At 35.3% G+C, this 14,094-nt stretch overlaps 1 protein-coding gene across 1 annotated transcript; it reads left to right on the top strand.

Moving 5' to 3' along the window:
• Nucleotides 1-10,434: 10,434 nt before the first annotated feature.
• LOC129896748 (transcription factor bHLH120-like) lies at nt 10,435-13,092 on the top strand. Its single transcript, XM_055972712.1, has 3 exons — nt 10,435-10,815; nt 11,070-11,426; nt 12,627-13,092. Exons 1-3 carry the CDS (start codon nt 10,486-10,488, stop codon nt 12,699-12,701), a joined length of 762 nt encoding a protein of 253 aa, XP_055828687.1. The 5' UTR covers nt 10,435-10,485; the 3' UTR covers nt 12,702-13,092.
• The last annotated feature ends 1,002 nt before the right edge of the window (nt 13,093-14,094 follow it).

Here is a 14,094-nt window from a genome sequence, read left to right as displayed (position 1 = left end):
GAGAATGAATCAGCCGGCATTTACGGGTTCTAAGGTTGATGAAGATCCCCAAAATTTTATTGATGAGATGTGGAAAATTTTGAAAGCTATGCATGCTACGAAAATTGAGGGGGTTGAGTTGGTGTCTTATCAACTCAAGGATGTGGCAAACATCTGGTATAACCAATGGGAGTAAGGTAGGGGTGAGGATGCTGAACCTACTAGGTGGGATGAATTTGAGGGAGCCTTTCTTGACCACTTCTTTCCCCGAGAATTGAGGGAAGTAAAGGTAGAGGAGTTTGTAAATTTAAAATAGGAAGGCATGACAGTTAAGAAGTATGGCCTAAAGTTCATCCAGCTGTCCAGGTATGCTCCAAAAATGATCCCAGATATGAGGTCAAAGATGAGGAAGTTCGTTTCTAGATTAGGGAGGCATGTGAAGAAGGAGTGCAAAGAAGCATCACTGATCTTGGATATGGATATTTCCAGATTAATGGTGTATGCTCAACAGGTAGAGGAGGAGAAAAGAAAGGGCAGAGAAGAGCACTTGAGAAAGAAGGCAAAATCAGCGGGCCATAAGAATGAACAGAGGCAAAACAAGGGCAACATGTCCTTCTTCCAGAAGAGGCCTCCCAATTATGCCTCTTCCCACTCTGTCCGGCATGGGGGAACAGAGCCCAATTCTCTACCACCGCACCGTCAGCTAAGGGTAATCAGAGGGGAACTACTTCAGGTACGAGTGGAGGTACAAACCGCCTGTATGCCATGGGTAGTCACCAAGATCAAGAGAACTCTCCAAACGTCATGACCGGTATGATTCGAGTCTCTTCTCTTGATTGTTATGTTTTGATGGATCCGGGTGCCACAATATCTTTTATAACTCCTTATATGGCTAGTAAGTTCAATAAAATCTCTGAATGTCTTAGTGAGCCTTTCTACGTAGCCACCCCTGTTGGTGATTCTATCGTAGATGAGAAAGTCTATAGAGATTGCAATGTGTCAATTCATCACAGAGATACCTTGGCTGACTTGGTTGAGTTAGACATGGTTGATTTTGATGTGATCCTTGGCATGGACTGGCTTTATGTCTGTTATGCCTCCATTGATTGTAGAACTCAGGTTGTCAAATTCAAATTCCCGAACAAAGCTGTCATAGAGTAGAGGGGTAGTCCTATTATGCCTAAGGGTAAGTTTATTTCATACCTTAGGGCCAGGAAGCTAATCTCAAAAGGGTGTGTTTATCACATTTTCTGAGTGAAAGATGATAGTATTGAGTCTCCATCCCTTGAGTCGGTTCCGATTGTCAATGAGTTTTCGGATGTCTTTCCTGAAGATCTGCTTGGAGTCCCCCCTGATAGAGAGATTGACTTTGGGATCGATATTCTTCCTGATACCCAGCCTATCTCAATTCCTCTATATAGAATGTCCCCAGCTGAGTTGAGAGAGTTGAAGGAGTAGTTGAAGGACTTATTAGATAAGAGATTTATTAGGCCGAGTGTCTCACCATGGGGAGCTCCGGTCCTATTTGTTCGAAAGAAAGATGGGTTCCTTAGAATGTGTATTGACTACAGGTAGCTGAATAAGGTCACCGTAAAGAACAAATACCCTCTCCCCAAAATAGATGATTTATTTGATCAACGTTAGGGTGCCACGTGTTTCTCAAAGATAGACTTGAGATCCGGTTACCACCAGTTGAAGGTGAGAGAATGTGATATTCCGAAGACTGCTTTCCAGACTCGTTATGGCCATTTTGAATTTTTGGTCATATCCTTTGGATTGACAAATGCCCCCGCGGATTTTATGGATCTCATGAACCAAGTGTTTAAACCATATCTTGATATGTTTGTAATTGTATTCATAGATGATATTCTGGTCTACTCCAAGAATGAAAAAGGAGCACGCCTATCATCTTAGAGTCATTTTACAAACTTTGAGGGACCATGTATTGTATGCAAAGTTCTCTAAATGTGAATTTTGGCTTACATCAGTGGCCTTCTTAGGCTACATTATATCTGGAGATGGCATTCAGGTTGACGCTCAGAAGGTTAAAGTGGTGAAGAATTGGCCCAGACCCACATTCCCGACGGAGATAAGAAGCTTCTTAGGTTTGGCTGGCTATTATCGAAGGTTCGTAGAGGGATTCCTATCCATATCATCACCATTGACTAAGCTTACCCAAAAGAAGGCTAAGTTCCAATGGTCCGATGCTTGTGAGGAGAGTTTCCAGAAATTGAAGGCCAAGCTAACCACTGCTCTTGTTCTAGCATTGCCCGATGGAACAGAGGGCTTTGTGGTCTACTGTGATGCATCCAGAATTGGCTTGGGTTGTGTGTTGATGCAAAGGGGGAAGGTGATAGCCTATGCTTTGAGACAGCTTAAGGTTCATGAGCGAAATTACCCAACTCATGACCTTGAGTTGGCAGCTGTGGTGTTTGCGCTTAAAATTTGATGCCACTACTTGTATGGAGTGCATGTTGACGTATTCACCGATCACAAGAGCTTATAATATATTTTCAACCATAAGGAACTCAACCCGAGGCAAAGAAGATGACTTGAGCTACTCAAGGACTACGACATGAGCATTCTCTACAATCTAGGTAAAGCTAATGTTGTTGCTGATGCTCTTAGCAAGTTGTCCATGGGTAGCACTGCCCATGTGGAAAAGGAAAAGAGGGAATTGGCGAAGGAGGTACATCGATTAGCCCAATTGGGAGTTCGACTCGAACAGAACAATAAAGGTGGAGTAAACGTTCGAGATGGGGCTACGTCATCACTTATAGTAGAGGTAAAGGAGAAACAAGATCAGGATCCCATCCTCCTCCGATTAAAGGAAGTTGTTCACAAACAAGGGGTGATGGTTTTCACCAAAGAGGGAGATGGTGTGTTGAGGTACCGAAGTAGATTGTGTGTACCTGATGTCGATGATGTTCGAAAGAGGATTATGGCAGAAACGCATAGTTCCAGATACTCTATTCATCCAGGATCCACGAAAATGTATCATGACTTGAGGCAAATCTATTGGTGGAGTGGGATGAAGAGGGATATTACGGAATTTATTTCCAAGTGCCCGAATTTCCAACAGGTGAAGGTTGAGCATCAAAGGCCATGTGGTTTAGCCCAAAACATAGGAATTCTAGAATGGAAGTGGGAGATGATCAACATGGACTTTATTACAGGCTTGCCGAAGTCCCAAAAGCAACATGATTCCATTTGGGTGATTGTGGATAGAATAACGAAATCAACTCACTTCTTGGCGGTTAAGACTACTGACACCGCAGAAGATTATGCAAAGTTGTATATACAGGAGATCGTCAGATTGCATGAGGTCCCTTTGTCTATCATCTCAGACAGAGGAGCTCAATTCACTTCCCAATTTTGGAAATCCTTTCAGAAGGGATTAGGTTCGAGGGTGAACTTGAGTACAACCTTCTATCCCCAGATAGATGGCCAAGCAGAGCGCACCATCTAGACATTGGATGATATGTTGAGGGCATGTGTGCTCGACTTCAAGGGAAATTGGGATGATCACTTACCTCTCATAGATTTTGCATACAACAATAGCTATCATGCAAGCATTCAAATGGCTTCTTATGAAGCTTTGTATGGGAGGAGGTGTAGGTCTCCCATTGGGTGGTTTGAAGTTGGTGAAGCCGAGTTGATTGGGCCTGACCTTTTTTACCAAGCCATGGAGAAGGTGAGAGTTATCCAAGATAGGCTAAAGACAGCCCAAAGCCGCCAAAAATCTTACATCGATGTGAGGAGGAGAGACTTGGAGTTTGAGGTGGGCGATTGGGTGTACTTGAAAGTATCACCCATGAAGGGTGTCATGAGGTTTGAAAGGAAAGGGAAGCTCATTCCTCGATATATTGGTCCTTACCATATTTTGAGGCAGATTGGGAGTGTTGCTTATGAGTTGGAGTTACCCTCGGAGTTAGCTTCTATTCATCCGGTATTCCACATTTTTTTCGAAGTTGAAGAAGTGCTTGGGTGATCCCTCGTTGATAGTCCCCATTGATAGTGTTGGAATTAAGGATAGCTTGTCTTATAAAGAGGTCCCGGTCCAAATTTTTGATCGCCAAATTCGCACATTAAGGAACAAAGAGGTCGCCTCAGTCAAAGTCCTGTGGAGGAACCAATTTGTTGAGGAAGCCACATGGGAAGCAGAGGGAGCCATGAAATCTAAATATCCACATCTATTCGTGCCTACCGAGGAGAATGTTGAAGGTAATGACCATTTTCTTGACTTGAATTCATTTGTGCATTTTGAGTTTTGATTGATATTTGTTTGAGAATGTGATTGGTTGAATGACTAAAATTTTGACTGTGATTTGTACCCCGAGTCCATTCTTGGTTGCTCGTCATTAGAGGATGAATGATCCCAAGGGGGAGATAACGTAACACCCCTCAAAATTTTTCCCTAAGATTCGGACCTTTCTTGTACATGTGTAAGGTCGAACTCGATTATTATAAAGCAATTTCATGAGTAAGGTGAGTCTTTGAGAAATTGAGCAGCGTTAGAGGTGATGTGGGGTCACGAAGGACCCCTAGGACCAAGCTGAGTCCAACGGATCCATCGTGGCTAAGCTTTAGGACGAGTTCGAAAAAGGGATCGACTTCTAACGACCCTATCGTTTGAAAGACGACAATTTGGGTGGCCCACGACCTATCAAATTAAAGTTCGTCGAGTCTTTTTTCCAACTCCACCAAGAATGTAATTTTTGGGGTTCAGAGTCAAAAGATATGACGATCCGAAGACGAACTAGCGCAGCAGGAATTTCAGGCCTGGGTTCAACTACTGGGAATCTGGGCTTGGCGTCGCAGTGGCGTGACGCGCCACTATCGTGCCAGAAATATGCCTCAGTAGTTTAGTCCGTGGCGCGGCGCGCCACTAAAAGGTGTGCAGGGTTTTTCAAGCCAAATTTCCAGAACCCAGAACCTTTGGCCTTGGCGCTATAAGGGCACGGCGCGCCACTATCGCGCCAGAAACATGCCTCAGTAGTTTGGTCTCTGGCGCGGCGCGCCACTATGAGGTGTGCAGGTTTTTAGGCGTAATCGGCCTGGCACTGCAATGGCGCGACGTGCCACTATCGCGCCTCGTGCATTTTTAGCCTATTTTCAAAACTTTTGAGAATGGGCAATTTGAGAATTTTCCCAAATTATATATGTATCATCCTTGGCCAATTTGGGGATATATTTTCAGCCTCCACTCTCTCTCTAGAAAAGCCCTAGGAGTCCCCCCCCTTCTCTCTCTCTCTCTTTTCTTCTTCTTCTTCTCCATTTCCAACAAGAAGAGTTCCAAGAGCTTCAAGGTTTGAGTTCTCCATTGAAGACCCAACCACAAGGTTTTCTTCAAGTCCTCACTAAGGTATGTAAGGCTATCTAAAACATGTGTTGAGTCCACCCATGTACCCTACTCTTGCTTTGAGGTTAGATATTCATGAAAATAGAGTTTTTTGGTATAGTTTATATTTGTATGAACTTTGTCCCCTATTTATTTGACCCTATATGTGTTGATGTTGTTGAGCCAAGGAGTTCCCAAAATGAGCCTATATGTGAATATGAGTTGATGAAGATGAGTTGTTAAATATGTTTTATTGATCTTCTTAACTATGTGGATTATGATAAAAGAGGTTATCTTCCTAAGAAGTGTTGCCTATTTTAGAGTGTGATTTAAAGTCTTGAGTTATGATGAGTCTCATGGATTTCTCAAATGGATAGAGTAAATGATTGGTTGTGTCTATATGTTGCTATAATTGTCCATTTAAATTTCTTTTGAAGAGATGATTGAGATTGATCGGATAGTACGATTGGAAGAGATTCGATTGTGATAGAGTTTATGAGTTGACAAGGTTGTAATTAGACTTGTCGATATGAGTTGATTGGATGGAGTTTTATGAGCATTGAGTCCTGGGAGGAGTATCGAGCACCGAATTGGGCAAGAGTATAGTCCATACTCGAACCCAATACTTGGGTTGCCAAACGTAGGGGGGATTGAACCGTTAAAGTCGGATGCTTCCCCAAGAGTTTTGTCCTGACATTATAGGACTTGGTTGGATTGGATCCATTATTGATTGACTCGTTCATGCCCTGGCAAAGTATGAACGGACGCGGCAACAACGTCGGCTTGTTGTACTGTCACTGGCTCATAAGTGATGGTTGTTGGTTAAGAGAAATTCCCAGATAGGTCTTGATAATACTCTGAGTCAGACTGAGTTGAATGATATGTGATTGGTCCCGTCTAAATCATATTCTTGTTTAGACTTAGGACATTTGAGTGAGTTGTCCTTTATATATATATATATGAGTTGAGATTTTGAGTTGACTGATTCTTCCTTGATGTTCATTGCATTCGGCCATTTTACATACTCGTACATTCCATGTACTGACGCCATTTGGCCTGCATCATTTCATGATGCAGAGACAGGTACTAGAGATCATCGACCGGTGCTCCGTTGAAGATCCACATACACTCTCAGCTAGTTGGTGAGTCCTCCTAGTTTCCGGAGGATGTTGAACCTTATCGTATAATTTTGTTGTAGCTTCCTTTACTTTGATTTCTTGGTAGTCATGGGCTTGTCATTGGCACCTTTTATACTTTGATAGAGGCTTCATAGACTGGAGTGTGGGGAGGTTGAATGGTTATTGTGAGGAGTTTTATTATATTTATTTTGTCGAGTTAAACATGTATGGCCTTCGGCCCCCATATTGTGAATAGTATTTCATTAATTGAGTTCTGCTAAGAGAATGTGATAGAACAAATGTGTGACTGGACCAGGTGGTTCGTTCGGAGGTCAGAAACGGCCTTCGGGTGCCGGTTACATCTAGGATACCCCCGGGGCGTGACACCCAGGAAATGGATCAGAACAGTTGTTGGGTAGTCTTCTTCAAAGTAGTTTGTTCAGGAATGTTGGCAAACTTTCAAATCTTAGTTGCGTAGGTATTTCTAAGAAATTTCTAAAAGGGTAATATCAACTTTATTTTGAGTTTGCCAACAAGGTACTTCTACCAAGATCTGAAAAACAAACTGTAGCCTGAAGTCTTTGAGTAAATTTGAGGCAATCAATCTTTCTGTAATCTGATTTTTTGCTCGTTTGATGATAGTAGAATTGGATTGAAATCCTATGACAGATTGTGATTTTCTCCCATCTTTATTTTAAATGTTTTACATTTTGTATAATTTTTATTGAGTCAAAAAAAACATGATTTATTAACTTGTGATGAATGCGTATAAGTTATCATTTAGAATTTAGAATTCCTTTATAAATGACTAAAAAAGGGCAGCCCGATGCACTAAGGCTCCCGCTATGCACAAGATCCGGGGAAGGGGCTGACCACAAGAGTCTATTGTACGCAGTCTTACCTTGCATTTCTACCAGAGGCTGTTTCCAAGGCTTGAACCCGTGACCTCCTGATCACATGGCAGCAACTTTTACCAGTTACTCCAAGGCTACTGAGTGATAAACTATTTATAGGTGAATATATTTGTTTGGTCCAATCTTTCAAAACGTGTACCCATTACCTTTTCTCCAACTTCTCAATCAGACAAAACATCCGTCATTTTCAAAGGTTGAACTTTACTTTCCCTTTTGGTTTCTTGTAGAGTTTAAAACGTGTTTAACTAGTGGGGTCCTTCACATTAGGAGACTTTCAATTGCAATGAATAAATATTTCTTTTTCAGGAAATAGGGATAACAATAAAAATGTATTATTCTTTCTATTTTAGTTTATATGACATATTTTTTTAATTAATAAAAAAATTATTTTTATATTAAATAATAATTTAATTTTAAAATATTTATTTTATCTTTATTGAGATAATATATCAACACAAATATCTATAACTTATTTCAAATCATAAATGTATTTTAAATTTTATCTCAAATCAAATAATACCACAACAATTGGACGGATGTAATACCACAATCAACTCTAACTCACTGCATCAAATTTTACACCAAATAGAATTTTTTTTCTCTTCATCATTATATTATTATTTTTATTTCATTTATATTTTCTTATTTCATAAAACAAAATTCTTTCTAAAAAACATACACTATATATAAATTTCATATTGTTTCAAATTAGTCATTTAATATAAAATTATTTTATATCATATTCTTTTAAATAAATAAATTGCTAGAAAATATTAAATATTATACATAATAATGTTAACACAAATAAAAGTGAAATCATTAACGAAATATAATTAAATAAATGTTACACAATTGAAAATTTTATTTTAAGTTCTACATGAATATTCAACTTTCAAGATCACTACATTGCTCCCATAAATGCTCTATTAATGCATTACGTAGTTCAAAATGAGCTTCTTTTTTCTTCATTTTTTTTATGTCGTGATTTATTATTTTGCATATTTAATTTTTATCAAGGTTAATTGTACTTATATCCAATTCAAATTTATAGTAGAATTAACATAAATGTAATTTCAAAAAATTCAAGTAAAGAAAAATAATATATAAAAAAATTAAAATTTTAATCTAAAATTAATATTATAAAAATATTACGTAAAACTATTAAAATGTTTTAATTAAAGCATACCAATTTATATACTATTTAAGTAAAAGTATTGAATAATAAAATAACAATAAAGGACAATTGGTGTGATGAATAGTGTAGCACCAAATTTGATTGGTGCTACATTATTCACACACCAAATTTGGTGCAAATTTTTGCATGGGTTGATACAACTTTGCACCAAAATTTACACCAAATATAGCATTTGGTGTAAAATTTGGCATGGTTTGGAGATGGCCTAAGGAGAGGATATGGAATAAATTTTGAATAAGATTTTGAAAAAATTTACTCTATTTGTCTTATTTGTCTAATATTAAATTGACACATTTATTAAAAAGAAAAAATAGAATATCAATTTTACTATATCATTATTCGAACACAACAAAATTCAATATTTTGAGAAATACATTGAAAAATGATTATAGCTAATAATAAAGATAAATTAGATACGATTCCAAAACTTTGTTCAAGCAAGTTTTTGGGACTTCCACTCATAGAATTTTAATTTTTTCCTAAAAATACATATCCAAATTTCAAAAATTACAAATTTAAAAATTAATATTTTTAACTTTCAACTTTAAAAATTATGACCGGAAAGGAAGTGAAAGTAAAGGGTAATTGGGACAATAAGGGACCGTTGGGTTACTGGTTAGAGTTATGCAGGTATAGTTATGTAGAGTTTTGTAGAGTTTAGTTATGCAAGATTTAGTTATGTAAGTATTAATTATACAGAGTTTAGTTATGTAGAGTTTAAAAATATTAGTGAGCTAATATTTATTATAGATATTAAAATAAATAACTATCTAAATATTACATTAAAAATTTAAATAAATACCAATAGCTAAAATAATAAAGTTAATAACAAATAACTAAAAAAAAATAAGTAATTTGTATTGAATAGGATTAAGCAATCAAGACAAAAAGTGGTAAATATGTAATTTATTATTTTAATACATGTATAACTAATACCTACATAACTTATTCCATATATTATCCCGCATAACTTATATATAAATTTTCCCATAAGTTATGTAAGTATTAATTATGTAAGATTAAAAAAAACGCAATAAAAAATTGTATAAAAATAATAAGTGAATAACTTTTCCTATTTGCAAACCAAACATAATATAAAATTAATAATTCCTCAATTTCAAAATGAATGACCTAGTTTGACTTGATACAGAGTTTAAGAAAATGAAGAAGACTTTTTCATCTTGTGGTCGTAAATTAAAGTTATGCCAAATATACCAAAATATTCTTTAATCTTATGGTCTTATACATGCCACATAAAAAGTTGAAATTAAAGTTTTACCCAAAAAAATGGATCGTTCTTTTTAAATAGATTAAAAAATAAAGGAGATAATTCTTATTGAAACAAAAAATATATATAAATAATTAAATTTATTTATATATTAGCTTTGTGTTCTATCATATAACCAAACGGCCCTAAACGATTTCTTGTCAACTTTGGAGACAATGCCAGAAATAGAGAGCAGAGACCATAGTGGTGGGGTTGCAACTTGCAATTATGAATAACAATAGCCAGGCTATAGTTTCGATTAAAGAAAACAGTATAGGAAGAATAAAATAAGAAAAAAAAAACGGTGTTGATAAGGTCAGTCCTTACCTCTAACTATTTATGGAGACATTGCAGACAATTATAGCATCCTAAGGGCCATTAAAGATCTCGCAATCCTAACAAATGTATCATCCTTTTTTTATTACTAGATTCGTTTCAATCCGTTGTTTTTTTTAAAATAATTTTTTATATTTTAATTTCTTATGTGATATATTTAATATCATAAAATTTGAATATTTTAATACATTAATTTTTTTATACTTCGTGTCAATAGTTTAAAATAAGACAAACAACTTGTACTAGACGGAGTACATTATATCCAATTCTTTTTATATGTACATATATACGTTATCACATCAGTTGATAAAGAAGAACACTAGAAATTGATTGAAATGTTTTCGTTACAAGGAAATGATGATTTATTGTTACAAATTCTCTCAAATTCATGTCAACAAAGCAAGATCTCTCAAGATCCGGTTATGGATAGTTATGTTTCTATGGAGACAACGCGTACTCATATTCCTCCAAATATAAATTCCCAGAAAAAGAGATTACCCAAAAGAAAAATAGGTACTACAAATAATGATGATCAAACTGCTGTTTCTGATGATCATTTCAAGCTTAGGAGAATTATACATAGAGATATTGAACGTCAAAGAAGACAAGAAATGTCTGTTCTCTACTCTTCTCTCCGTTCTCTCCTTCCTCTACAATATGTCAAGGTAATTATTTATCTTTTCCATTTTGATTTCCACTCTATGAGCAAGTCAGAAATATTGAAAAAATAATTGATTTTCACTAGCAACACATTTTTTTCCAAAAGAATTCGTCATGATATACCTGATTCATCATACCATAATACTAATTAAAAAAAAAGATACAACTTTTTGACTACTACTTAATTTTTGGAAATAGATGTGAAAAACATCAAATTTATAAATTTGTACCTTAGCACAAGTGTTTAATTAATTAACAGGGAAAACGTTCCGTATCGGACCATATGCATGAAGCTGTGAATTATATAAAAGAAACGCAAGGAAATATCAAAGAATTGGAGGAACGGAGAGACTTGCTTAGCAAGTCGTCTCCATTACCCAATTCAATTCGACATGGAACTGAAAATGGTAGCAAAAATAGCAGATTCACAGATTGTACTGTCACAGTGAGCCCCTGTCTGCAGGGTTTTCTACAGATCTCAATCAGCGTTGATTGTAAAGGGAAAATATTTCCTCTTTCAAGAATTTTGGGGGAGCTTCTGAAACAAGGGCTTAATGTGGTTAATTGTGTTTCTGCAAAAGTGGATCAAAGGTCACTCTACACAATTCAGACTGAGGTACGTATATACTGTACATGTGTACTCAAATCTGACTAGCTAAAATTTGGACTTTAATTATTGCCTTCCTTCACACATTATATTATGATAAAACAGATCATGTTAGTATATGGTTACTTGAAAAATCAATTTGTAGTGTAATAACTGGTTAAATTGCTAGTTAATAATCAAAAACATATTTAAATTTTTATTTTTTTTAGTTTCATATCTCAACTATCTATTCAACTATTTATTGTTTCATTTACTATTTGAAACATTACTCCATTCGTATTAAAGCATATTTCAATGCCGAATTGTTCTACATGTCCCTGTTGTTGTGTGGGAACACTATTTGGTCAACTCAGTATCAAGGTGCATTTTAATGCGCTCTCCGTTTCAAAAAGAATGATCTACTTTATTTTTTAATCTGTTTTAAAAAGAATGATCATTTTTCTCTTTTGGAACACTTTAATTTCAGCTTTCTAAGTGACATGTTTAAAACCACAAGGTTAAAGGATTTTTTGATACATTTGACATAACTTTAATTTAGGACCACAAGATTGAAAATTGTTCTTTATTTTCTTAAACTCTGTATAAAGTTAAATTAGATCATTCTTTTTAAAATGGAGAGAGCAATAATTGAGTATTTTTTAGGTATATAAAAAAACAATTGATAGTTAAAGTACGAAACTCAAACAAAAAAAAATATATGATAATTTTGGATTATTTTTTTTTTTACCATTACATCTTACATTGAACTAATAACATCTTTTTTCGTAAATATTCAATGTATATAATTTAATCTCTAGAAATTAATTGTATAAAATCTTTTAAAATTGATTTCCAATTGGAGAATTCCCGAACCATCCAGGTCCTTTTTCATCCGTTGTGGATACCCCATTTTACGCTTAGGAACTGAAATTTGATGCGTGGACAGTTGGGAGCAATTACCAGTAAACAATAATTGTAATAAGTCTTGCTCTGATATATATTATTAAAAAAAATAAATTTTGGGTTTAACTTAATTGTAAAAGTTAGTTCAGGAACAAAAAATTGCTAAAACTATATTAAGGAGGCCACTCCATCTTTTTTTCATTCGATGTGGAATTCTTCAACACCATATCTCTTGTTTGTTTGACACTGAGGCATTGTTGTTGTATTTCCTTAGTTATCTATAATTTAACTAGCGCATTCTGTACCTTCTCACGCATCTTCCTGCAGGCGTGTGATATGAACAACATCGATCACCTGACACTGCAACAAAAAGTGATTGATATGATCAACTTGGACTTGTAGTTCTCTGCTTACAAGTTATAACATACCATACAGCTCCATTTCTACAAGCTTTTACCATGATGCAGATGGTTCAAAGTCAAGAAAAAAAAAACTTTGGGTATAAGGAGGATGTTTGGTTTGTAGAAAATGCCTTGTTGCAGCTTCCACTAATGATCTGGTGTTGTGATATGTATATAAAGCAGTGAGGAAAAATAAAGGATTTTCTGCTTTTCTATACTTCATGAGCAGTTTTCAGATGGTCATTCAATTTATAGTTATTATTTCAAAAAATTGTAAAAGTGATTTTTTGAGATAATAACTATGAATTGAGTGATGATCGAAAAATTAACTCTATGTTTGACTTGTAAGAGATCAGTGATGAATAATTATCGGAAAATGGTTATGGACAGTTCGATTTACTTTGTAGTCATGGCACAGTTGATCATTCATCAGTTTGCCCATGATCTTATAAAGTTCTTTAGACGTGGAATGAGCATGAACAATATTTTATAACGAGCATGAACAATCAATTTGGTTTTAATTTCATCTGATAATTGGAGAATGTAATAAATATTTTTGCAAAAAAATGTCTCCGGAGATGCATGATTTGCTGGAAAAAATAAAAGGTCTCATATTTATGTTTCTTTTTGTCAATAAGTGCCGAAGAATACTAGAAAAAAGTTGACACTAATTATTATTGGAAATTACATGCTGATCTTTGTTATAAACTTTTTTAATTGATGCAATTTTTTCAGTACTCAGGATTTTCTATTAAGAAGGTTCAAAAATATAAAAAGGTAAATATACAAAAAAAAAAAAAAGCCAGGATATATAATTTGGATACGCCCCTATATGTATTTACCATATGTTAGGTTGCATTATCAGATCATGCGGGACAAGATCCTGTTGCATGTTGGAACAAGTTTATCGCTCGATGTTTCTAGTGAAAGTTACTTTTGAAAAAATGTCTTATATATAGCTAGATGTCAATGGTGTTTTAGTTTGGCAAGGAAGTCACATTGAAGTACTTCGTTAACTTCTCATTCTTTGAAGCAATCGATATCAGTACAATTAACTGCTTATAGCAGGGTTCACCATATTTTTCAACTTGTTATTATAGCATGCTTGATATACGTTTGTCATAACTGAAAAATAGGGTGTAATAGCACCTGTCTTATTCCACTAAGACAGGTCAGCCTAAATAATTTTTGATAAGATAAATACGAAAATAAAAGAGGAAGCAAGAACTAATCATAACTTAAACGTGCGAAAAACAGAATATAACTCAAATGCCCCCAAAATATGGTGTCACCGTACAATCCTCTAAGTATTACAATAGATTCAAAGAAATATAAGTCAATGCCTCCGTTTCTATAATAGAATAAGGACATAATGAAAGAGTCAGTGACGTCTG

Source organism: Solanum dulcamara, chromosome 7 (assembly GCF_947179165.1).
Source record: "Solanum dulcamara chromosome 7, daSolDulc1.2, whole genome shotgun sequence".
In the NCBI taxonomy this organism is placed as follows: domain Eukaryota; kingdom Viridiplantae; phylum Streptophyta; class Magnoliopsida; order Solanales; family Solanaceae; genus Solanum; species Solanum dulcamara.
The sequence above is the reverse complement of the archived record's forward strand: the minus strand, read 5'-3'. Positions and strand labels throughout refer to the sequence as shown.